The sequence below is a fragment of the Ictalurus punctatus genome, chromosome 11 (assembly GCF_001660625.3).
Source record: "Ictalurus punctatus breed USDA103 chromosome 11, Coco_2.0, whole genome shotgun sequence".
NCBI classification, from domain to species: domain Eukaryota; kingdom Metazoa; phylum Chordata; class Actinopteri; order Siluriformes; family Ictaluridae; genus Ictalurus; species Ictalurus punctatus.
Genome location: NC_030426.2, coordinates 16849057 through 16876553, shown reverse-complemented (window position 1 = coordinate 16876553; position 27497 = coordinate 16849057). Strand labels below are relative to the sequence as shown.

At 41.2% G+C, this 27497-nt stretch overlaps 1 protein-coding gene across 2 annotated transcripts in view; it reads right to left on the bottom strand.

Annotated features, from left to right (window-relative positions):
* The window catches only part of pbx1b (pre-B-cell leukemia homeobox 1b), an 85246-nt gene that overhangs the window by 8051 nt on the left and 49698 nt on the right, over positions 1-27497 (bottom strand). The window contains exons 3-8 of one of the 2 annotated variants that reach the window (XM_017480391.3): positions 11257-11501; positions 7607-7797; positions 6211-6346; positions 3576-3735; positions 1888-2000; positions 823-912 (exon numbers count right to left, since the gene is read on the bottom strand). In XM_017480391.3, coding sequence (XP_017335880.1) covers positions 823-912; positions 1888-2000; positions 3576-3735; positions 6211-6346; positions 7607-7797; positions 11257-11501 — 935 coding nt within the window. The remainder of the gene's footprint in view (positions 1-822; positions 913-1887; positions 2001-3575; positions 3736-6210; positions 6347-7606; positions 7798-11256; positions 11502-27497) is intronic. The other variant, XM_017480392.3, reaches the window with a different exon arrangement.

The window sequence follows — 27497 nt, the reverse complement described above, 5'->3', positions numbered from 1 at the left end:
AACAGCTCATTCTCACATCCCTCTGATTCCCCTTGAATCGCACAGTGTGAAGGAAACGGAGAGATTGGTTGAGATTTAAATACACTCGTGTTCTTTCTTATGGAACGGCTTCGATCTCATTAGCATTTAGCAGGAAGCTGGCCAAGACATGGCAGCACAGCCGCTGACCTTACTCCTCCTCGTCCTCTCTCTCTACCCCCCTTCGCTCTCTTACGCTGTCAGGGCCATTAGCTCGGCGCGAATGTGATCTGAGCAATGTGCTTGGATTGCTGTCCCAAGTCCGCACTCGGCTCCCCGTGTGTCTGTCTGATCGATTTTCCCCTTTACCACATGGCTTGTCGCTGTGAATTTTGCGACCGCACCAAAACCCCAGCAGCAGCCCCCACCCGAAAGGAAATAAATAATTAAATTAGGGAGATGATGAGAGGGACGAAAAAGGCGGCAAACACAGAGGGCCACAGGCTTAGATTTAATTTTAGCATTAACGTATAGTATTTTCCTTATAGTCTTCTGTAGTTAGCCTTAGGGCAGCTATGAGGTCTAGATGGGGAGGGGATGCTCAGTGCAGACCATCTCACCTGTAAACAGCACACACACACAAACTCCTCAGCGTGGCACGTGTCAGTGCAGGTGTTTAGAGAGATCTTATTGGACGTGACGGGTGTGTCCGAGCCCCGTGGCTTTCGCAACACGCGGCCGATCACACTGGGTGACTGTGGATCAGACATGTACCACAGAGTGCCATTCTGAGCCCTGTGGCTTTAAAATAATTGGTAGAGGGCACAAGAAACAAAAAAAAGTAGGTATTTTTTGTTTTCTTACATTGATGCCCTGCGGACTGTACATCTGGTTGGCTGTGAGGCCATCACTGTATCCTCCTGTCTGACTGATAACATGGCGAAGGGTATCCACCTGAAAATGCACAATAAACAACATAACAAGGTCAGAGCAGACGCACACGCAAATAAACAAAGCAAGGTCGACGAGAAAGCACAAACAGCAAAACAAAACCTAACAGAAAAAAGCACAAGGTCAAACAACACAGCAGCAATGAGCGAGACAAAGAAAACAACAATACAAAGTAAACACAGTCACATAAACAATGTAAATACACAGAAAACTAGTAAAAAAAAATGGCAACAAAGGAAAAGCGTAAAACAGAACATCTGCATAATTCTTGTGGCAGTGAGTCAAGGTGACTGAACATTCGTTATAATTGTTGAGAAGTTTCTTCCTTTGTTGTTCTGAATTCAAAAGGTACAACAGTGCTGCCTAAGGTCCAAAATGTATTTTGTTTACATATATTGTACATCTTTTTGTTGCAGAATTCGACAAGTTCAACAGCTTTGTTAGCTTTTTACACTTGTAATGTCTATAATATTATTATGAATTACATAAGCACCAAATTGATGTTCTTAATCACTAATTTTACTAACTGCGTATCTTTAAATATATGCCGTTAAAACCAATATTGCAATAATATTGTAAACCATGCTAAACAGTTACGCAACTATAACGATATTAACATTAGTTCATTACTAAACACTTTGATCAGAGACTCAATGTTTGTCATTTTCGATGCATTACTAATCAGAGGTTTGAGCATCACTGTAATAATGGCAGAAGTTGTTTAAAAGGTTTGTGCGAGAGGATGTCCCGTTATTATCTGTCAGCTAATGATGAGCTTTAAGATGGAAATGAGGACTTAGTATTAGCTCAGTGTGTTCCCAATAACAGGATACCAGTTTCAAACTTGCTCGTCTGCTTATACATCTCTGCTCCCTGTAGCCTGCTCTTGTCTTTATACACCACCATGTACCTTTAAGTGGATTCTTTATTAGAGTAAATGTCCAGCGTATGAGGTGACCAGACTGATGTGAACTGTACCTGCGACTGCACGTTGGCTCCCACTTGAGCCCCCTGGTATGAATCGCCATTCATAGACTGCACACTCATAAACAAATCACCAGAGTTGGACATGTTAAAAGAGCCAGCAGAACCTAAGAGCAGAGGAGGGAGAGAGAGAGAGAGAAGAGGAAAAAGAAGCAGCAGCACAAAGACCACAGAGAGACAGAGAGAGAGAGAGAGAGAGAGAGAGAGAGAGAGAGCGAGCGAGAGAGAGAGAGAGAGAGATAGAGATGGGGGTGGGGGTAGAGAGAGGAGAAGGAGAAAAAGCACATGCGGAAGTACAGTTAGACAAGCGTAACAGAGCAGAGAGAATGAGCAGCCCATAGAGAGCAGAGCATCAGCACTAAGGCTGAGCAAGAGATAACGCTGTAGGACAGGTTTAAAGCAAGAGCAGGCAAGTTGTAATGTTAGCTAGCTAATGGAGAAAAGTACTTGTCCTACATACACTGCTGGGTAAAAAAAAATCGAAAGCCCAGAATGGATTTCAGTGAAATTTAAATCCTTGTAAAACTGCATTACAAGGCATTTTACATTTTTATACAAACGTGATAACCTCAACTCAGCCAATAACAGAAAGGTTTATGAAGCAACTACCATGTTCCTTTCAGCTCTGTGAACCAAAACCTATAAAATGTGAAGTGAGGAAGCATGACCTCTGTTAGGGGGTTTTCATGGTTTTGGGACGAAAGGTTGATTTGAACCGCTCAGTAGTGCTGATAAAAACGAGTAATCCCAAGAGTACTGTTATACTTACAATGCGTACATGCTCAATATCTTTGAGCATGTGCCTATTTTATGTTTAATGGTACTATTAACTGACCAATAAAATCATTACCTGTATTCTCTTATAAGCTCCATTTACACCTGGTCATTTTTCAGAGGTGTTTTACAGATCAATAAAAGATTTACTCAAAGAATTGCTCAAACCACGTCCGAGACACGTTTTAGCCACATATTACACAAGTGTAAATGCGTCTGATTCTCCAAGACACATTTGACAACGCACAAGTTCTTTGAATGCAGATGTTCGTGTTTTAAAAAAAAAAACCAACAAAAAAACCCAAAACAAAACAAAACAAAAAAACGTTAACGAGATTAAACACAGCACAAAATATCGTGGAATTCAGGAAAACATCTAAAAACATAGAACAACACTGGAAGTTGGTGTTTGAATGTAATTATCTAATTTGCATAGGAACACTGTCTGATGGGAAATTAATTTGACAAGTGTAAATGCATGTGGTTTAAATCTTATCAGGATCCAAACAAGGTGCATGAGATGGACAGGTGTAAATGGGGTCATAAATTTGAATTTGACACACAGTCTATGTCAACCATTGACACCAAGACACATACTAAATAGTTCTAAATACTGAGGCTTAAATAAATAGAAGTGTTGTGAGGTAGACCAATGAAAATAACGCTGAAGGTCCAATAGGCATATTTATAAAACCTATTTTGACTGTTTGAAAGAATGACGTAAGACTCAGGTGTGTATAAGCCGAAGACAATTACACCAAACCTGCGTTAGTCCAACATGTATCTATTAAACTATTGAGAGTCAGTTTTGCAGCTGGAATAATAAAGTGTGTGGAACAGTAATAATGTGATGTGGGATAGTGTATGGTTAACACACGTCTGTGAGACATGCGTGTATATTTGCCCACCTGCTGAGTTGGGGGTGGAGGGGGAATTTGCCTGGCTGCCGTGAGCTGACACGCTGGCCGCATTCACCGCAGTTCTGGCTGCGTACATATTGGCTTCCTCCTGGAACTTTCCAATGTTTTTCTTATACCGGATTCGTTTGTTTCCGAACCAGTTGGACACCTGGCCAAGAAAATGAATTAAAACTCTCATTTCACAACTTCACAAGCATGTCATGAAACCTTATTCTCTGTTTGGGGAAATGAATTGTTTTAAATCTTTACTGGAAGTGGAACAACAATAAAAATGATGTAGAACATCATGTGCTTGGATTAATCTCTCTGACAAACATTTTTTTATGGATTACTTTTCCATTACAGAGGTGATGTTCAGGAGGCACTTGGACTCAAAAAGGAACAAGGTGAAATTAAAGTGTTTAAAATGGCCGTTGTTAATCACTGTTAATCCGAGCCAAAAACTTGATGTTAGTGGTTGTCCTCCATCTCAAATTTATACTCTGTTAGATTTAGAGTTTCACTAAATCAGGATGTGAGGTAATTCCACAAGTGCTGACTCCTACAATTCATCATTCGGAGGAAAAACACTTAATAGCAACCCAAATGAAACAAATCAACATATAGCAATGAATCAACTAGACTATCTATTTCACACCTGACCATAATGGCTTTGATCAGAACTGTAATGACGCATGCCGAGATGAGAGTCAGAAAATCCCACCAAGCTGTGAGTTGCTGGTATTTACAGTGAAGTTCCTAAAGGACATCTCTGCAGTGACCTGTGCACCAGAGTGATCCCCAGTCATCATATACTGATCATTGCTTAGATTAAGCTAAAATATACTGAATATTTTAAAATACATTCATAACACTATGGCTATAAATGACCTGGCCTGTGGAAAAATAAACAGAATATTGCTAAGTACTTAACAGCATTGGGGCTTGATATAATTTAATGAAGCCTTACTAAGCATAGAAATACCAAACTGTCGATAATGCAGAACACAGATGGCAGGATTCTCTCTCTCTCTCTCTCTCTCTCTCTGTACCACAACAATGCATAACAAAGAAAACCACAGACAAATTCGGGACTCCTCCACGTTCAGAACTCTGCCTATGATGGGGTGAAGAATGCAAACGCTACCAGAGCAAACTCGCATTAGTGTCAGAATAAAAAAGATAGCCAATAACAATCTCATTAAGTCACTCCATCTGCAGCTAGCTATCATCAAGGACTATGACGGCACGGATCCGTCCTCACACGCACTAACACCCATTACCGCTAATACACTCCCAGATGAAGCTGTGCGGATAAAGGCTCGTGCTAATGATAAACAACATTAAAATGTAAACCAAATCAATCCTGTGGAAACACCCCCCACCCCACACCCGCCTAGACAGCGGCTAAACGTGTTTCTTTATTACAAAATGGCACCAGACGCGCTCAACCAATCATTCTGAGCAGAGTCTGTTCGAGAACGGCACCCAGATGCATCGTCAAATTATGTCACACCGGATTCATTAAGTGTTTTTTTTTTTTTTTTTTTGAGCATCATCCATTTAACATAAGCAGGTGCAGAATATTTACGTGCAGCAACACAGGTGTTCATAATCGAGGATCATTACATATGGGCTAACACACTAAGCAATTATAGGTGCTCTACAGAAGGTAAGCATCTTTCCATGCATTCATACACACATGTAGCAGTGGTAGTTAAATTGATGTACAGTACGTATATATAACGTTCAAAATCCAATGTGCAATTTGTAAAAGCAGTAAAAACAGATTGCAATAACATGAAAAAGAAGTATAATATAATGGTATACAATGGTAGTATACTGTAGCTTCCGATTGTATATACTTACTGTAATGGTACTTTAATACCATTAGAGCTTTATGATTTCTCTGATGTGGAGAACTCAGATAGAATCATGGATAGAAACTGGATATATAAATGGGCTCTGGACATCTATTGCAGGATTACATAAGGTTTGGAAATGTGCGGGAGGCTAACACAAAATCTGGGACAACAGTAAGCATTTGAGCTTCATAATGCCATTTACTCAATGCTATTCATCACAGAAAAGGTAAGTGTCTCGGTGGTGCACAAGCCTCATATTGTTCATGTCCATTTGTTACTCCAACATTTAGATACAAGATATAAGAGCAGGCAGTTAAATTCACACTGACTTGCTGAGAGGCAAGCAGACAGAAAAGTCCCATTCAGACCATAGATGGTAAAAACCTTGTCATTTTATTTAGCTAGAGTTCTAATTACCTACTATTTTAATGGCTTTGTCTCAGAGGGTGTTATCTCATTTTGTTCGTGTCACTTTTAATTTAGCAATTTCTATGCACTGTCACCTATGACTAATTATTTTTTTGCACAATTAAAACTCTGAGTTTAATTGTGTTAGCAAAGCAAAAATAAAGGCCCAACATAAACTGTTATTTATAATTATGATTTATGATCATGGTTATATTCTAACATTAGAAGTGTCTCAATATAGGAAAATAAATGTACCCATGCTAGCTATTCCAGGTTATTCTATTAGAGCGACTACACTGACATACGTAAAGTATAAATGCTCTTTCAAATGTATAATTAAGAGCTTGATTTGTAAAGAAGGCAGAAGCTACCTGGGAGACAGTGATAGAGCATTTCTTGGCCAATTCCTCCTTGGCCTCCTCACTGGGATACGGATTACTGAGGTGGGAGTAGAAGTATTCGTTCAGGATCTCGGTGGCCTGTTTGTTGAAGTTTCGTCTTTTCCTCCTGTGAAGAGGGAGCAGGGAGCGATAGAGAGAGAGAGAGAGAGATGACATGTTTTGGGATTCAGAAGAAGTTTGACTAGTGCAACTGAATACTAATGTTACCTCATCTAATAACAGATCCTCTCCCTCTGCATTTTGTTCATAGCTTTATTGCATATGCAAGTTATGTTTGGCATGCGTGTTGGGATATCGCTGGCAAAAACATGTGCCACTTCACATTCGGAACATTTTATTATTCACGAGGAAGCGCAGTACAGGCTTCACACACGTGCTGAAGGAGGTTTAAAAGCTTTGGAGGAGAGGAAGGCAGTGGTGGGTGCCAGCTTTGCTCATCTCCTGGGTTAAGAGTGTGTGAATGTGGCATGTCTCATGGGGGCTTTGCATATGCAGCGGTGAACCCTGCAAGCTTCTCCCCCGCAACACAGAGCGAGACGATTGCCTACCCACAAAGCCCCTCTTCACCATATGCAAATGAGCACAGCATGGTCTCAGCCTGCGAAAGAATTAAGCTGAAGAACTGAGCAGGCAGGAGTGGGGAGGGAGAGACTTTCCACCATCATTTGCAGTAGAATGGATAGCGCATGGTGAAAAGGGAGCGAGATGCTCATTTAAATGTTATGCCTCCAACTCAAGGCTTCCAGTGTGATTTATCCTCAAAGAAATATATGCAAATCCCAGGCATGCATCAAAAGGAACAAGTGATTACATTAAAGGAGGAAAGCATGGCACACTCTTTGGCATGTAGAGGCTCGTATATGGATCGGACCTCAGTTACAGTGTATTGCAAACCTGCACAATTAAACTGCACGAGTGTTAGGATTACATAGACATGCCTGTCGCTGGGAACAGGCCGTTATGAAGAGAGATGGAGAGGTGGCAAGAGCGAGCGCATGGGTCTGAGCTGTTGTATACACTAATACACAAAAGAAGCTAAACAATGTTATCATTGTATGCAGAAACAGACAGTAACACCTACACAATCAGAGGGAAGTATAAATGACTGGAAAATATATTCATTGGGGCATCAGTTATAAAAAGCCTGTTTTAAAATTCAAAGGGTAAAGTGTACACAAACTAAGGCAAGGCTTAGTGTCATTGTCTCTTAACAAATAACGTGGATGTATTCTTCTATGGACTGCGTGTCTAAGGAGTGCAAACTGCTTTTAGCCAATGTGTGCGTTCAGTTTTGGACTTACATTAGAAAATAGAATTTGAAACAGGTTAATCATAGCAGTTTTTAACAACTGATGAAATGGCAGACCTGGCATCGAGGAAGCGGGAGCGGAGGATCATGACTGCCTCGCAGGTGCTCTGCTTGAGCTGCATCTGGATGGAGCTGAACTTGCGGTGGATGATGCTGACCATGCGTTCGATCTCTTTGGGCGAGATGGGCCGTGTGCGCGACTGCTCTCGCAACAGGTTCATCACGTGAGTGGTAAACTCGTTACATGCCTGCAAAGACAGAGAAAACACACAGAGATCGGCATTAAAGATTGACAAAATGTTCAGCATTAAAGATGACAATACAAGGCAGTGTGACTTATTCAAAGCTACATTGGGTCCAATTCTGCAGCTCCAATCAGAACGAAACTGATCAGATGAGCCAGACATAACTTACAATGAAGTGAAGGTGAAGTTGATAATATGCTTTTCTGACAGTATTACGGGTCTCAATAGTGCTTTTACGACAATAACGTTTCATTTTCTTCTGCCTTTCCTTGTTACCTTTATTCACTGTTCAAAGATCTAGTTGTATCTCTTGCTGACAGTTTGATAACAAACCTACATAGTAAGGATACAAAATGTCTCATGAAAATGTCCTTAGTATGATGATGGCAGGTGAACTTGTTACTGACCTTCAGGTAAAAAGAACGTTAATGGTGAAAAATAGTTATTATAGGCATTACAAGTTACTTTATAAATCAATTCATTACAAACCTGCTCCTATTGAGCTACTTGCTTAAAATAATTTGAGCTTTAAGAGTTGACTGATTTGATTAACTATGCAGAAAATGTAGAAATATTATACAGGATACAATATTAGCTTACCCAATATAGAAACCGAGAATTACAGCTGTATAATGTCTTTGTGTTTTAAGGTTTGACTGATACATTGGTTAGCTGATATCTGGTATTGGACTTAACAGGATCTTTGGAAATCATAGAATTATAGATAAACTGTATTCATTAATATAATGCTATTTTGACGACAAACTACAAAACACATTGAAGCGAGTTAAGAGTCATGAATCTGACCTACAAAACCTATGGAATGTGTTTCTCTCCCCCTGCGTGTGTGTGGGTGTGTGTGCGTGTAGCTGTTGTGTTCTGGGCAGAGCTAGTGTTTGGGAATTGGCAGACGGCCACATTGAGGAGAAAATAAAGTAAAAACATAAATAAAATAAAAGCCTATCCATCTAATTCACCTCCTATATTGTCTCACTTCAACAGGTTGCCCACCATTAAGTCATTTGGCAAAACTATACAGAGTGACCGAAGTACTTAATCCACTCGCCCTGTTGCAGGCTCAATTTCAGAATGGCTTCACTGGCACATGAGCACTGCAGGTTCATGCAGCGAGCAGAGTGCAACACAAAGCAGTGACGCTGTGAGACGACGGCCAGATCAGAAGACAAAAGAGGACAAGACAGAAAAGCCTGGTCTGGTTGTGCATGCGGGTGAGTTTATGTGTATGTTTAGGAAGACTGTCTGCTGCCCCAGAGTGTGACAGGTTTCAATGCCCTTCCCTGAATGGACACCTGGCCTCTTCCCAGCATGCACTTTGGCAAATCAGACCTTCCTTTGCTGTCCTGTCCATCACTGTGGAGTTCCTCTGTTGCGAGTAAGACAGCTTCTTTTGCTGTCTGAATAGTGTGAGATGACTTCTCTACTGTAACACTGAGAGTGTGACATCTCTTCTACTGCACTCATACAGAAAGACAGCTCCTTTACTGCGATGACAGAGTAAGACAGCTTCTCTATGGATACTGATAGCATGAACCGACTTCTGTACTGTACTGATAGAGAGCGAGACCTCTATTGTACTCAAAATGAGCCAGCTCCTATTACTCTCCCGAAAGAGCGAACACACGCATATGTGAAACTTCGGTATTGTTCTTTTGGAGAGTAAGACAGTTATGCAGCTCCGTAACCACGCTTTTGGAGAGGGAGACAGTTACGGAGCACGTCTTCTGCAGTGAAGGGTGAGATAGAAGAGTGCACTTTGTCTGATAGAAACTGACAATACGCTTTTAAAATGTGTTTGTATATGTGTGTGTGAGAGAGGAACAATGTTACAGGCATCTTGAATAATGGAAAGACCCATTTTTCAACACGATAATCTACACGGCTCAGCAACAAAACCCACGTCAGTAATTAGCAATCTGAGCAGAACTTAGCAGGCTGCTACAAACATTCTGCTCCTTCATACACTGATGATGGGACAGTATTCCATATGCACTTCCAACCTGTTATAGTGTCTGAAACAGCGAGCGTTAATTTTCCATGTGTGATGAAGTGCACTTTGAATTCCCACAATTATTGACTGTAGTCTATCTGGTGCTATGTACAATGTGTCAGTCCCCCTATGTACCAAACATGTCATTTGGGTGATTAGTCATACTCACAGCATCGATGATACTGATATGGGAGTGTGTGTGTTGCTGGTATGAGCGTATCAGGCACAGCATTACTGCACTGAGAAACAATCCTCAAACCAGATATTCAGTAGCTACAGTAGGGCAGCGGTCAGAAAGTGACACTGAAGAAGGGCTGGAGGATGATTAACACACACTGTGCATGGAAGGAGATAAGATACCCCTCTAACTGGGCATCATTTGGGGTATAACGAGTTGTCCATTAATCATAGGGTTGGCGGTTCGATTCCTGGCCCACATGACTCCACGTGCCGAAGTGTCCCTGGGCAAGACACTGAACCCCAATTTGCTCTCAATGGCAAGCTAGCGCCTTGCATGACAGCTCTGCTACCATTGGTGTGTGTGTGTTAGAGAATGCCTGAATGAAACAGTGTAAAGCGCTTTGTAGAACTTTTAAGGTTAAAAAAGTGCTATATAAGACTTTTTTTTATCATTTAACTGTACACATACACAGGTGCAAGCTGTGTAGGTGCAGTATAGATGGACAGCATGGTTTATAGTTTCAAATATAAAACTATAGTGTTTTATTGACCATTGGATAACTTTACTTGATTGTCTACTATCTTCTCATGTTTTACTGTCATGTACCACATGGTGTAAAGATTCTTTTAAAGCTATAACTTTAAACTACTTTCCTTAAAATTGTAACCATTTAACTCTTTTACTGCTTGTTTAATTGCTTCTGTTTCATTTGTTTATTGCTCATATACACATTTCACTGTGTACTTTTTCTTAAATATGTAACGTTTGTTTCTTAAATGAATTATCTTTCTTTCAAATTGAATCGAGTTGAACTGAGCTGAGAAACTCAATAGTGTGCTTTCCACCTACCTGAATTTATTCGAATCTGTGCTTACTTAAATCTGAATAGAAGCAGATTTTTTTTATTACTGTTCGTTTTTTAATGACTAAGCATACAGAAAGTTTTCTGCTTGACTGAGTTGTAAAAGTTGCTATATACTGTAGATAGAAATGTGATAAAGTAAACATTCAGTCGTTTTTCAGTTGTGTCTGTGGTAGATAGTGTTTACTATTAGTGTACTAATCATGTACTGTTGATGTATTACTTATTTATTACTGGTGTACTATTTTGAGCAATACTATTTAGTAGAGCAGTTTGGCAAGTCTTTCTGTTAGTTTCGAACACAGCCCATGACTGCTTGGCTGCTTGGCTGGAACTCTTTTGATGCACCTTTTCAGAATATACAACAGGAGTTCAAGGAGATACGTGACAAATTTTCCAAAAGTCACTTACCTGTTCATATTTCTCCAGTTCAGTGTGGTAAATCTGGCGGATCTGTGAGAGCTTGGCTCTATAATCAGAGTGTTCAGCTGAGTTATCGGCTCCGGCTCCTCCCGACGCTGCCGCAGCGGCTGCGGCCGCAGCTGACCCGCCCCCTTTCTCCGGCCCCGACACGCCTTCTGCCAACAGCATGTTGTCCAGTCTCATGAGCTGGGCATCGGGAGGCTCCTCTTCCTGGGCACCACGGATACTCAGCACTGTAACGAAGCAAGCAGGAAGATGGTAAGAAAAAACAACACTGGAAGCAGTACATGCTGAATGGACTGGATTAGACGCAGGATTGGCAACGCAGCTCAAGCCTCATTGAGTCACAATTAATTTCTATGTATGAGAGGAAACATTCATTGGGCCCAAAATTAAATAATAAAAAAAGGCTACAGTCAGCTTTGCAGTATTTTAGAGCAATGAAATAAAAGTGCACTTGGTTTCATTCATAAACTTCCCATTGCCTGGCAGAGCTCAATTAATGAAAATCTACTGCTTTTAACATGCCCTCATAGACTTTCCCTCATCAGAGCCCTGACTAAGGCCATAAATCTTCTTGCAGCTGGGGTCAAGTATGCTCCTTTTAAAAATGCCACTACACAATCCCCTTATGCGTAAAAGGGGCATTTGTGGCATGTTGTTGATATGATGGGAAACTGCCAAGGGTTTATTAAGAACATAATGGGAATGCAGTGCTGAAATGAGGAACCTCCCTGCAGTTTTACTCTAATGCACTAGAGGGCTCTCATCACTCTCTCTTTTTATCTCCCTTTCTTACATATACAGTACACACATAAAAAGGCTGAGCTGGTTGCCATCTTCAACACACGCACAGAATAATTACCAGACACTCTTTATCACACATCCCTTTGATCTAGAAACACTTTCTCCATCCGTTCTAATGAGTGAACGGGGAAAGTGTACCCTTTTTGAATTAGTCGAAGGCAAGTCAAAGGTTGACGATCGTTTCCGCACGAGGTTTGACGCCTCGCCACAACATGGATTTGAGACTCCAGAGTCAAGTGCAGCACTTGCGCGTTAATGCTGATTATGCATGCCATTGTGCAGGAGTGAAAGCGGTAGAGAGAGAGAAGGGCACTTCATTAAAACAGAGACAAAGCGAGCGCTCGGTGCATTAACTCCAGACTGCGGTGCGGGGATCGGGCGGCGTCGCGTGGGGTCAAGCTTAGTGAGAAAGAGTCCTGCTGTACGCCAGGAGGGGGTAGGAGGGACTGATCTTCCCACCCCCTTGCTTTTAAGTGTACTCATGCAAATTTAGAGACTGCTGGCGAGTGGGAGAGGTCAGGAGGTCATGCCTTGTGCCCAGCATGGGTTCGACTGAGCCACGCCATGTTGCTGAGCCTTATGGGAGAGAGGAGCTGCACGGCCATTCTGTTTTATTCGAGTCTGAAACTGAATCTGACCTGATAAGGTAATTGGGACAGAGCCATGTTTTGGGGGAAAGGAAGCAGGGTTCATGGCACAATGTAATACAAACCCATAAACTGTGGTTTGGCACAGCCGCTGACCAATAAAGAAAGGAAAAAGCCTGAAGTTAATGTCACGACTATTAAAAATACCCCATAATGTTTTAGAGATCCTGTCCAAGAGCAGGAGGTTCCTCCTCAGCTATACAGTTTATACACAGAGCATGAAACAGCATGTGGTTAAATACTATCAATTAAAAATATTACAGTATTCTCTGGACTATAACATACACCTGTCTAGGTTCTGTTTTTTTAAAAGAAAAAAAAAATAGATATTTATACATTACATAGTTATGAGTTGCAATAATGTTGCAAGCGCTCAGTGTTCATTTCGTCAACAAAATAACTCACAAAAAAGCCCACTGATGATAAACTGATGAAGGCTTTTTAGATTTAGATTGTTAAAAAGACAAACATTATAAGAAATTATTCGAGACTGTGATGTCACACGGCACACCATCCAGATGACCATCCAAATGACACCGGCTAAAATAATAATTAAACGGCATGACTGTTTCTTTAAATGGCTCGAAAACAATATAAACGAGGCGCATTGTTTTTTATTTATGTGTGAGCTCCAGTGTATCCTTATGCTGTAGTGCATTCTTTCAAACGTAATTATAAAAGAATGCACTACTGCTAGTGCTGCCATTTAAACAGACCTGGGCTTCATAAACCCTGCACTCTTAGCCCTTTGAGTGTGATGCAAGTCTGATGCAAGCTGAATTACAGAGCAAACATTTCACGCTTTACATCATGTCAGCCAGAGCAGCGCGGGGCAGCGTTTAGCTGAAATCCAAAGCCGAGAGAATTCTTCCCAAACGGTATAAACCGTCTAGACTGTCGAGTGAAAATGGAACATAAAAATTCCCCTCATTCATACACCGTTCAGCACGCATCTGCCAAGTCTCCCGTGTTTATTTTACTTGGCTGGAGGCCCGTCCACCATCGGCCTCTTAAAGAGCAAAGCTGTTTGGGTCAGCGCAGGGCAGAAAATGAACAGTGCAACCCAATACACTCGTTAAGGAAAAAAACAAAAAAACATATAGGACAGGATCAAAAGCAAGAATCAAAGAAGCAGTAATGTCTGTTCTTATGAATCCCCTTGAAAAGATATAGAATTTATGAGGTCATATAAAACCATGTTCCTGAAATCATTAAAAAAAAAAAAACCACGATAGATTCACAAGGGTTGCATAGTTTGAAAACTAAACCCAGCCAGGCGAGGAACCAGAACTGAGTTGGGTTTAATAGCGCTCCACATGGCTGTATCTGCCTCTGCCAGTGAGAGTGCGTCTCTAAGCAGCTCTGCTGTTTGTACGTGATTCCAAAGCAACGGCACAGCCAAGAAAAACCAGAGTGCAGCTGGAGAGCATCTGTGAGCCATAGCCACCATTCATCCAGCAGTTTTTACATCATGTTCAACTGACCACGCTCATTCAGACTGTAGTGGGAAGACTTCAAACATGTAGGCCTAGCGTTGCTATTGTGTAGAGCAAGTGTGGGTTTGGAATGAAAATGATCAGAATGACTAATACACCATATTATTTATGCTGTAACAGCACTTTAGGTGGAATCCTTTGACATGGTTCCATCGTTGCATCTGTGGTACAAAGATTATAAATAACAGTCACTCTACTAAGTAAAAGACATATCCTAAACATACAAAATATATACCATATATAAGCATCGAGCTTTGTTTTTGAGTTTAGTAGTAGTTTGTTTGGACAGTGTACAGACTGAACAGATTTGTAAGGACAAACGCTGTACTCCATTAATACTATGAAGTTCTATTATATTAGCGATATTAGTATATCCCTAATTCCAGTGCATAGACAATATCTGGCACTTTAGTTGCTCTCTGTAGAGAATGGTATTACGGTGGTTGAAAGTGATATAATTAAGATTATGAAGATTCATAAAAACATATTCAGTGAATTCTCTATTGCGTTTGCCATATGCTGTACAACTGTCTATACTTGTAATCTCCCAGCCATGTCTAAGCAAGACAAATGATGATTTATCTCTTGCTTAACCTAAAGCATGTCATTAAAAGCATACAATATATTATCCTAAATAAATACAATTAAGGCTAAATGAGACCGAGAGAGAACACAAGAGAGATGGAGGGTATTGTGCTTCTATAACTGTGGCTTTGCTGAAGGTCATAATTACACGATTCAGTGAGGGCCACTTTACTTCTTAATGGCAGCCTAATTGATTCCTTCTAATGTTTTCCAGCCTCGGCTCCATACTTTCTCTCCACCAGAACAACACAGTGATCTGAAACAAGCTGATATGTGTGCTTTGCTGATCTCTCTCTCACTCTCTCAGTCTTGATTTAACAAATAAAATGCTCAAACTTTCTCTGTTTAAATCTTGAGACACACACTGAGGGTGAGTCCTCATCGAAAATGGAGTTGAATAAGCGTGTGCGTTGTATTAGATTGTAAAAAATGCATCATAATTAGATCTAGGTGTCCTCATTGTTCAGTGTGTTGACTGAAAATGAACCTGGGCAGCTGTTTGTTTATTCAGAATCGCTGGCTAGTTTCTTGGCTTGGACAAAAAGTACTTTTAACTCCTTCAGCTGGTCATTATGGCCTTGAACTTGCAAGTATATGATATTATCCTGTCAGTTGGAAAACATTTTTATTCACCCCCGCCCATAGATAAAGTCTATTCTATTTAAAAGGAAGGATTAGTACAGCTGATTTCTAACATTGCTCAGTTTGGACGAATTTAGATTTCCAGAAAAGCTGTTTTGAAGAACATTTAAAACCCATAGCTTCGGAATGAGACGTGACCGATTGTTAAAATACTGCCCAACGAAAACATGTCCAGTATAAGACAATCCTTGACTAGTCTGCAATGCTAGACTAATTATCATGATAAGAAAAAGTCATATTGGTACGTCTATTCATGGCATAGCAGACTAAGCGCACTGCGCTGCAGATATCTCAAATGTATATTACTGGATTTGGGTTTACTAAGCCAGACATGGCTGTACAAAAGGCCAAAACTATTGTTAGTTTTTACTTTGTAAAGCTGATAATCCAGAAAAAGATTAAATAAAATGGGAGTCTGTGACATTTGTTCAACCTCTGCACATCTGGCCTTTTACAAATCAAATCAATATTTAATAAAAACCCGAGCCACAGGCTTAGCGCACGATGGATTTCTCTTTGCCGTGCGCTCATTTATCGGAGGCGATTCATTTCATTTCTTCGGAAAGCCGAGGGTTTTCTAAAGGAACCCGTGAGGAATGGAAGGCCGGAGCAGAATTTATGCACCTTCGCCCGCGATGACTGCTTTTTAAAACCCTGCCTACTTTTTTTTCCCCCCTCCCTGCTGTGTTACTGTGCACTGCTGAATGTGCAGTGCTCCCAGCCGTCTGTGTTTTCCATTAACTAAACATTCAACATGGCTGCCTGCCTTGTGCCTGGGCTCCGTGGGATACTGAAATATTAACTGAAGTGCTATAAATGGGGCTGGCCATCGCTGTGGCTTAACGCTTCTTTTGTAGTGAGGCTTAATTGAACAAGCACGAGAAGGAACAAGCAAAGGCCACTCATTTCCCTTACATGATTGAAACATGTCCAAGAGGAGAAGAAGGAAGCCAAAACGCAAACACATGGCTTTTTGCACCAAACTGCATTTCCTGGAGCCTCAGAACACCGACAGCACATCGTCTAACGAAGCTTAATTTGCATTACCAGCAGAATATGTTAGTGTATAATGTACAGTGCTTGTTGTAAAGCTGATCTGTTGAGTATGAAGCCAGTCTCCAATGGAAAAAAAAGCCATTTTTCCTGTCATAATTATTAAATAGATAGATATTTTCTAGAGTATCGGTCACTCCAGAGTATAAGATGCACTTCCTCAGTTCTGTCTATTTAGATCAAATAATCGACGACTTCCTGTTGCTGCCTCATATATTTTATACCACTTCTGGAAAACACGGCTATAATTCGGTGATTTCTGCTCTTCATCTCATGCGATTCTGTGATAATTACTGATTTCATTTCACGTCCTGTGTCACGCCACGATTACAAAATTCAGGATGAAAATACATCCCAATGACTTGTACAGCCGTTTATAACCAAGCGCATTTAAAAATGAAAAATAAACCTTTTTTTATAAGCGTAGTTAGATTATAATAACACACTGCTGCCTCAGTGCCATATGGTATTCAATTTTGTGCTTTATGGAAAGTTGTAAGTAGTTATTGTGTTGCACTGAATAATTGTCGTACTTGTTTGTACAATCATCATGTCTTGAATTTATCACATTATTCCAGGCACAAATATAAACCCATAACCCATAAACCACAAACAGGATTTCCCACCCCCCCCACCCCACACAAAAATGTGCCCTATCGCTGATAAAAGAACTCAATCGATAAGCAAAGAGACAGTTTGCTCGGCTTCGTCTCCAGCCCGTGGCGCCTAAATCTCATCCCGAGCTCTGAATGACGCTATAATAACAGCAAGAGACAGTCACAACACAACGTATTCACCTCCCCATACATCTCTTCCCATCAGATTAGCGCTGGGTAACACCAGTCTGTCAAAAGCCGCAACAGAGCGTAATCCGCTCCGAAGCTCGCAGCTCATGTTGACATAGCAATGCGGCGATGGGAGATGCTGATGTTTAATGAATGAATGTTGGGCTGCGCTGTCACTTTTAGGCAGATGTGACGCATGTGGACACACACACATACACACACACACACACACACACACACAGTTTTGCATTTTAGTAGTAGAGTGGATAGTGAGTGACACACACCAGCAAGTCAGCAATTACACATACCACAATGGCTCAAAATGCAAATATGCAACCTGCCTATTCAAATTTTGTACTGGAAGTTGTTTCAGGACACTGCGCTGACATGTCACCAGGAACATTTTCAAAACAACTCTATAAACCTGTAATGTGTATTAGGTGTGGGCGAGACCGCAGAAAGGCATCGTCATCATCAAAATGAGCCAAAGTGCTTCTCTAATAGAATTTTTGGCTTTAAAATGTAAATAAATAAATCCACACATGATTGAAAATTCCTGTTACTTCTGAGTAATCATTTTTACTAGTACTTAAAGTCATTTCATTACTCTTTTTAAAAATCCATTGTGGATTTAAAAAAAAAAAAAAAAAATATATATATATATATATATATATATATATATATATATATATATATATATATATATATATATATATATATATATATATCTTAGCAATCATGAATAAGGTGGTCTAGGCAAATTCCCATCCCTAGTTACCACCTTTACATAATATTTTTGCCACTTCCTGTTCATGATTTAAAAAAGTGTCATATTGGAGCCGCACGAAATTTCAAACCATATTAAAATCATAGCTATTCAGAGTGCTTTTTACCCGGCTGTGAAACACTGTTGTTTCACTGGCCTGTTGTATCTGTACAGCTTGTATGTAAAATAGCTTCATAATATAATATTTTTGCCACATTGCCCACACCAGGGCATATATTTATAGTCAACGGAGCTAATGTGTAAATTCTCTTATTCTCAAGTGGGAGAAAAACTAGACTGACTGCATTATGTTCCACCTGAAGCACCAACCACTGAGAACAGGAAACAAAATGTAATTTTTTTTCCCCCTCCTTGCAATAATAAATCATTAGAATGGAACATCTTTTCATAGCCTGAATCAAAAACAACAGAGACGCGGGGAGCACTGGATTGGAGTCGCGTCCCATTTGCATAATTAACCCTTTCTGGTGGGCTGTGATTTATGCCGACAGCTCGGCTCGCGTGTTTTTTTATTTTGCACGGCACTGATTCAGTAGGCTGTGGCGCTCGGCTGCGGCGCCCGGCGGTTGATAAATCAGGGAGGGTCGACTGTGAGCGAGAGTGGTGGTGGTGGTGGTCCTGTCACGACTCGAGCAGCAGAGTCGAAGCGACAGCTACATGCTAATTCAACAGCAGCAGAATTCATTATACAGGCGCGGGGGTAGTGGGACGGAAAAGGAACCAAGGCACTCGCACGCACACACCGGGAGGAGGACGTCAGGCTCGGCACTGTTAAATACAGGCCACCTCGTGCCACTAAGCTGCTAATGCAGCCATGCTGTGATGCCTGCTTAGGGCAGATCAGAATAGCGATAAATAAATAAATAAATAAATAAATAAAATCATGCATTAATAATTAGCATGAAAAAGCCAGTAAAACTGAGAAAAATATTTTTTGGAAAAAAAGAAAAAAATCTTTAATGGATGGCTAGCTTTTCCTATCATGGAGGATAATTAATCATCTAAATCAGAACGAAATTGCAAATTAAATAATCAATTAAAAGAATAAGTCCCTGTGTGTGTGGAGGTGTGACGAGTGGCTGAAGCGGAGATGACAGGCGCTGGATTAAAGCTCTGTGCGTATGTGTGTGTGTGTGTGTGTGTGTGTGTGTGTACGCATTATTCCTTATCTCGAAATTGTTTGTCCCTGGAGTGTGTAGGACCGTGAGCTTACAGCTCGGTGGACCGGTGCAAGGAGGCATCCCTTTGTTAGGGTGCTCGATCCGGCTTTAATAATGCTAATTACGATCATTAGAGGGCAGCCGGGCCCGAGGGTGGCTGGTAATGACACGGCCCCGGCTGGAGGATGGAGAGAGAGAGAGAATGAGAGAGAGAGAGAGAGAGAGCGAGAGCGAGCGGGAGCAAGCGAGCGAGAGAAAATCTCCGAGTGAAAGCCATTCATTAAGAAAATGGTGCTCCTCATTTCAAAAAGGACAATATAATGCAGCCTCGGGCCAGGACTCTTCCTCCTCGCTCTTTGATATTACGTGATCTTGCCTACGTGCTCCTGCTAATCAGGGCTGTGTTCCAAATTGCAAGCCTGAAGGCTTTGTACACACTCGAACATGCCAAGGGTTTGAAAAGCTGAGCTGAATGAAAGCATATAGCTCAAAATGACTATTTGTGTATTTATATGTAATTAGATGCTTGACAGGCATAATTATCTTAGCTTAAAGCTAAATGTCTTCAGCTGTGCAACCAAAATAAGTGAACAAAATGAGCTTTACCCACACTAACAGGCATTCGAGCTCAAGTGACAGATCCTCAGCTGGGATCGAACGCTTTTCACTCCAACAAAGAACTATTTATGTATTTATGTTTAAGTGTAGGCTTGACACGGATAATTATTTTATTTTATTTTTTAGTATAAAGCTACATTTCTTCAGCTGTGTATCTGAACACTCGACACTCCGGCTGATGTGTTTTAAGGACCAGTCAGAGCATAAGCAGGTCCAATGTGCCATGCGTGTGGACAGCGTGTGTTTATGTTTATACATTTGTACAGTGAATAAACAGCCAGGCTGTTGGTGTGTGTGTGTGTGTCTGTGCAGTGTAATGTGAAATAAATGTAGCTGCATTAACGTAGCGTCCACTTCCTCCCCGAGGGCAAGGCTGGCTGTGTGTCATTAAAAGCTCCCCTCTGGCTCTTTTTCCCTTCGGGAGGAGGTAGCGAGCATGTCAGTCTCCTAAAGCGGGACGCGCAGTGGGGGGAGAAGGGGAGGTGGAGACACCATCACCCACACAAGACAAGACAGGGGTGGACGGTCACTTCACACAGCGCTTCACACACAGCCCTGCTGACACTGCAGTCGTCCTCCCCGTCACTGTGCGTTAGGGAAAAGGCAAAACGGGGTCGTCTGCACTCAAACCTGCCTTTCTCTCACTCACTCACTCACTCTACACCGTCCAGACACTTTTCATCCTAAAACAGGAGACTCTGTGCTATACATCATACATTAAAACGATATTCTATACATTCATGCATTTCATTATCATAATTATTTACTATACTGTACAGTTTTGTGATTTAAAAAAAATAATTAAACAACAACAAAAAAATAAAATATGATTCTTCAGTCAGAGCAACAGTCTGATTGTCATCCCCCCCAAACCCCTCCTCCCCTCCCCGCTTCATGTCCTTTTCCAAACTGAATGCTGGGACGGTGATGATATTTTGACACATCTACAATTACAATATCATGAATGTTGTAAATAATGGTAGGCTGTATTATACTGTAGAATATTCAAAAGAGCGTGAAGAGAGTAAAGTTAGAGTTAGAGTTGGGTGTAATGAACACAAAACCCTGCTACTGTAATGATATTTGCTCGGCATAAAACCAGCTTATTTAATACGTTATTTTCTATAAAATGTTTTTTTTTTTTTTTTTAACACTGTCTACTGCGCTGCAAAATCAGTTCTCCTGTTCTCGCAGATGTAATGAATATCCACTAGTCTTCACCCCTGGTTCTGACTAAATGATGATATGTGGGATTCAGGATTGTATTTTTTTTTTCTTTTTCTTAATCGTAATTAGAACAAGGCTTTCATCTTGTGACCATGACCCCATCTGCGGAGTTTTTCTCTGAGCCGAGCTGACAATGCGCGCTAAAAGAGGAAGTCGGTACCTACGTCATTAAGCTGTCCAACCCAAATGGTTCTGCACTCAGCGTGGTTACCTGAGTGCACTGAAGAAATGTCTGTGTAAGCCATGTGGAAACACTACAGCAACGGTTACTCCCCGTGCTCAGAGACGCTCGGCCCTGCAGTGGAAAAGAGACTATGGTGTTTCGGAAACAGAATCGGCTGAGCACGAAGCTCCTGGGAAATTTAGCAAAGGGAGAAATGCCAGGCTTCCAACTACCCCCACCACTCTCTCTCTCTCTCTCTCTCTCTCTCTCTCTCCCTCTCTCTCTCCCTCACTCTAATCCTTCCCTCCCAGCCCTCTTTCCATCTGTGTGCGCTTGTGTGGCATATTTCATAGAGCGTCGCTCTCTCTCACCGCCAACAAGTTTATGTAAAAGTGATTAACAGTAATTAATCCTTAATTACTCTGATTAGCCAAGTCGCAGTAAATTACAGCACATCTGGAGCAGCAGAGGAGCGGCGAGTGGCAGCAGCAGAGCGGGGTGGGGCGACATATACTCCAGACGATCTGCTGCGTTTTGTGTTATCTGCAGCAAAGCCTGCAGTGCCGAGTGACGAGACTAAGCTGCAAACAGTGCCATTTAACACAAGGAAACGCATTCGTTCACAATCGGATTTTACACTAGTGATTTGAAAATAAACTCTGTTTCTGAAGAAAAATAAAATAAATCATCACAAATCTTAATTATGAGCACTTCGGTAGTCTTGAGATCCCACAAGTGTGCATGCGCAGTTTTTAATGTGCCTTGGTACATTTTCTGCCACCAAATGCTTACTGATAACTACAGCTAAAATGTATTTTTATAAAATGTTATTAGTTCACAATGCTAATACACTTTGACTGAAACAATCATGTTGTTTCCATTTATAAAGAGCAAATTCAGAAAAAAAAAAGTGAGATATGGTAACTCACCACTGATGCTTGCACACAATGCCAACAACGTGTTCAGTGTTGCCAGATGAAGCTGATTCCTTCGAGACTGGGCAATATTTAGAAAGACATTGGGCTGGTCAATGTAATTTGTCAACGTGACATTTTAGTCATGGATTACAGTAGGCCAAGGTTTAAACTACAATGTGGACTTTGCACTTTTTTTTGATACATTGCATCCAACCTAGTGAGCCTTAACTTGTCATTTACCAATTTGCATCCACTGTGTTGTTAGCTGATCGGCATCTCTGGACGCCCATATTTGCACGTACACTGTTTTCGTTCATATAAAACACTGTCAACCACACAGTGAAGTAACACCTAGTGTTAAATTAACTTTCAGATTCCAGTTTGAGATATATAAACACGGCAGGTGTTTATTCGGCACTAACGCCAATAGGCGATTCTGCTGATGACCAAACAACTGTATTCACCATGAGTTCTTGCAGTGCTGGATTTACATGCCATGCAACTTGCTAAAAGAATAATTATTTATCACTGACTAGGTTTACATGGACAGCAGTAATCTAATTACTGACCTTATTCTGAGTAAGACAATATTGTGATTAAGGTGTTTACATGAGTCGCTTTTAGAATATTCCTTTAGTTCTCGTGGTACATGCTATAGAACATAGTTCGATTAACGGCACACGTCATTACGTCCCCACGCTACGCCATCCGACGTTCCCTCCAGAATTTCACGTATTGACACACAGTTCGTCTTCGTTATGGTACCGTATAATACCGCATGGAACCTGGGTGTTTTTTAGTTTTAATTTTACAAAAGCTTCAAGTGCAGTTAGTTATTTGTCATGCTGTACGTGCAAATAGACGACTGCTTGAAGTCATGGGCTGTGTCCCAAACCGCATACTTACCTACTATATAGTAGCTGAAATACGTGTATTTCGCCTACTACATAGTAGGTAAATATGCAGTTTCAGACGTAGCCGTGCTCTCTCGTTTACTGTTAAACGGTTGAGCACTGCCGTGTGTACGTGTCCTGTCACGAAATGCGGTGAAATCTCCCACACGACGTTAATAATATGATTACGGTGTGTACATGTCTGTAATACACATCGATAATGTGATTAAAACAGGAATACTCCACACATCTTAATTTGATTTGTGTTTACTTTGAGTATGACTTTAATTGGATTAAGGTCAACAATAATCGCTGTTTACATGCTAGTTTCTTAATCAGAGTATCGTCTTAATCAGGTTAATTATCGGATTATTGTTGTCCATGTAAACGTACTGTGATGTTTTTACTACTAGTTTTTCAATAAACGATCAATCTTAAATCGTACAGTGGAGTAACTACAAACTACTAAGCAAAGTAAATCAATACGATTCACAGAACAATGAAAAAATCTGGGATTTTTTTAATCCGTGCCCTAAATGGTCAAAAAAAAAAAACATATTACATATTTGCTTGTTACTGTGTCAGTGTCATTGTGAGCGGCCACTAAAATCAGGGGGAATATACATTTTTACATTATGGTAAATACCTAAGCGTTGATATCTCTTCATTTTATGGTATCCCAGTATTGCTGAAAAAATGATTATGTACATGTGACACTTGTTCATTCACTAGCTTCTCAGCATAACAAAGCGTTTTAAATAGATTTCGCTTTCGTAGTGAACAGCAAGCTAACGCGGCTTGTCCTCTAGGCACTCTGCGTGCTCTCTTTGACAGGCGTACATTAGTTAGCTAAATTTAACCATGAAAATGATGGAAACGGTGACGATAATTCAAAGCGCCTTTGATAGCGATATCGAGAAATATGGTGTGACCGATCGGCGGCACATGCCGACTGGCAAAGCAGATTTCTCCTCGGTAAATCTTACTGATGCTGATGTATCTGACATCACTCCAAAAGGTTCAGCTCAATAAAAGCAAGAGAAATGTCAGCTTGAGGAATTTTGCACATGCTCTAAACAAGAGTGTGAGCCAGAAGTGTGCCAGTGTGTGTCAGCCTTTTTCACCAGTCAGGTTTTGTCAACCAAAAGAACAAGGGCCTGAATATGCCATCCAAGACACTGACCTTTGCAAAGCAACACTAAGAAGGCACAATAAAACCACAGTCTCCAACACTCATTATTACACACACACACACACACACACACACTTCACCTACTGTGCCTCTGCTGCATTCCTGATTGGCTGCGTTGCCTACAAATATCTCAGTGCATGCCAGCAGTGACTTGGCCCATGCAAGAGTCTTTCTCTTGCTCGCTCTTGGTCTCTCTTTTCATTTTTGCTGCTTTCTCTCTCTCTTGCGGATAGATAAATAATGCATTAGTCGGCGGCGTGTGGTGCGCTGCAGCCTCTCTCTCTCTCCCTCATTCTCAGCGGGGTTCAGCCCGGCTCCCTGAGCGCCCTCCCCTTCCAGCTTTTCCCGTTACACCACTCCCGATTAATTACACACATTAATGAGCTGCATTATTAATGGGCCTCTTACTTGGCAGTTTAAGGAAATGCAGCAGAGCGCTCGGCATAGCGCCTTGCGAGCTTCCAGCTCTCATTAAAACATCATGCGAAAGCTCGAGGGACCACTCGCTGCTAAGACACCCCAGCCATGGGATTCGTGGTCCCGACATAAAGCTAGAAAATGCTCACCAGAAAACAAGCCATGTTGTTTTGTTTTTTTTTTTTTTTTACATCAAAAATATCTAAGCCATGGCCTGAGATTATACCGAGCTACAGCAATGACAGCGAAACACGTTAAGCCTAACGTCGCTTTAAAACATTACTTTTGCACAGTGAACAAGGATTCTTAGAAGACAGATGTCTTGATGCTTCCTTCTGAAAGGCACAGCCTTTATCTCACTAAACGCTATACACAACGCGGTTGTAATAATGATACTTCAGACCCACTGTACTGTAAAACTGTTTATCGGTATGTGCCTAGCAGTGACGTCAGGAAATCTGATTTGACGATGATATAAGTAAACATATATACGGTAAGGGATGTCAATTAGTGGCACTATGCAATCTCATATAGCAGTGGTAGAATTTCAAATTGAACCTACCTGCTAGAAAATTGTAAATAAAGTTATTTAGAAGGAAAAACTCTAAGTGCGGTAGCGCTGTATATTAAATGTTGAGCTATATTATTCTCTCCTCCGAGATGCACTGTTTTTCTCTATGATATTGACTCAGAGCCTGTTTCACATCGAGACAGACAGAGAGATGAAGAGGTGAAATTCCCAGGGGCCTCCATCATTTGGGAAAAGCTGTGTAAGTGACGCTGAGTGTCTACCTGCTATTCTGCGGAATAAAACAAAACGCATCCAAACATGTCGGATCACATTACTGCACGAGCAGATGAGACAAACTTCTACAGCGTCACACTGACGAACAAACTGTAAAAAAAGAAAGCGGGTGTAAACGGAGCATTGTTACAATTTAGTTGTAGTTCTTTGATTACCGTGATTACGGAAACTAGTTGTTTGCCTGTGGGTGTCTTATAGTACACATTATCATATCAAATAAAACTGTGAACATTTTAATTACACTAACAATTTTCATTATGCATAAAGGAGGTTGTTTTTTTTTTAATGCAGTATTTGCATGGACACAAGTGTTGTAATGAACAGAGCGAGATGACACCCTCAGAGATGTAACCATAGAAACAATCGGATAATGGTCGTCTACTGGTATGTGAAAGATGGAGACTAGAAAGTTGGGCTAAATAATGACACTAAGTATGTTACTTCCAGATTATTCAGTTATGAGGAAGCAAAACATAGCTTCGTCATGTTCGGCTCACATGAATGATGATTGGGATATGATTAAATACAGACGGGAATTTAAACAGCCGCACATTCCCAGCTTCATTCCCTCCTCGAAATTGCTTTGCCACCATTAGCTTGCTATCGAGCGTCCATCTTGCAAACATTAGCAGGTGAAAATACAGGATGATGAATGGAGGAGGATTTGCTCCATCACATCCATCAGCGGCCTCTTCCTCAACCTGTCATCTCATTCCCATGAATAGTAATGCAGTACACACACATATACGCGCACGCACGCACGCACACACACATACACACACATACACACACACACAGAAATGACCGACTGGAAATTCTCGTCCATGGAGCCCCAGATAGGCCAGGCCCTCGGGACACAAACTCTTATCAGTGGCTCTTGACGTCCCCCTTTATCTCTCCATCCCCTTCATCCATTCGTCCCTTCATGGTGATGAAAGGAAGAAGAGTGGGAATGTGGTGAGGGTGGCCAAGCCATTTGTTACACACACCCAATCTGGGTCATGGAGCAGATGCTAATATGGGTCAGGAGGAACCTCTGCTGTCAATCAAAAGACAAAACGAGTGAAAGAATAAAGGGACAGTGGAGAGAGGATGGAGCGAGAGGAGAGCGAGAGAGAGAGAGAGAGAGAGAGAGAGAGAGAGATCATGGCCGGTGAAGTATATCTTAGACTATCAGTATTGGGATGATGAAAGGAATATTAATACCATATGTGGAGGAAGAATGGGTCAGAGGTGGAGAGAGAGAGAGCGTGAGAGAGGGAAAGAAAGAGAGAAAGGGACGGGGGACAATATCTCAGTAAATTAAACCGTCTGAAGGTCATTAATGACTTTAATTCAGAGCATCTCAAGCACAGGTTCATATACCTAATTCTGTCAAGGTTAGATTTAATGAAAGCTCATTTCGAAAAGTCAACTGAAAACGGCTAACCTTTCATCTCCTCTTCAAGCAGTGACACAGACAGAAGGAGAGCAAGGGCGAGAGAGAGAGAGAGAAGAGAGAGAGAGAGAGAGAGAGGCAGTGGGAAGAGTCAGAAAGACATATTGAGAAGAAAGAGCAGGGAGAACGAGACTGAGAACTTGAGAAGGAAAAGAATGAGTGATAGGAAAGAGATAGACATAGACTTGGTAGAGACAGAGATGGAAATGCACAGGGATAGAAAGGGGCAGAACGTGAGAAAAAGAGAGTGGAAGAAGACAGTGGGCAGTACATTTGGATTCAGGTTTAAGATATTCAGGTACCTCAGAATCCTGATCTGCATTTATTAAAAGGAGTGTCAGTGTCAGTTATCTTTATAACACACGCGCGCTGTTTAATGCTGATTTTAAGGAAAAGTGACAAAAATTCCACAAAACTACAAACCGTGCTTTCACAGGAGATTCCCTCACAGACAGGATGTGAGAGTGTGTGTCAGACTACACAAGTCCCTGATGCTGAAGGGAATGGTGTGTGTGTGTGTGTGTGTGTGTGTGTGTATGTGTGTGAGGAGCTGAGCTGTGTGTCTCAGTGGCTTCACTGCAGTCACAGGCTGACTGA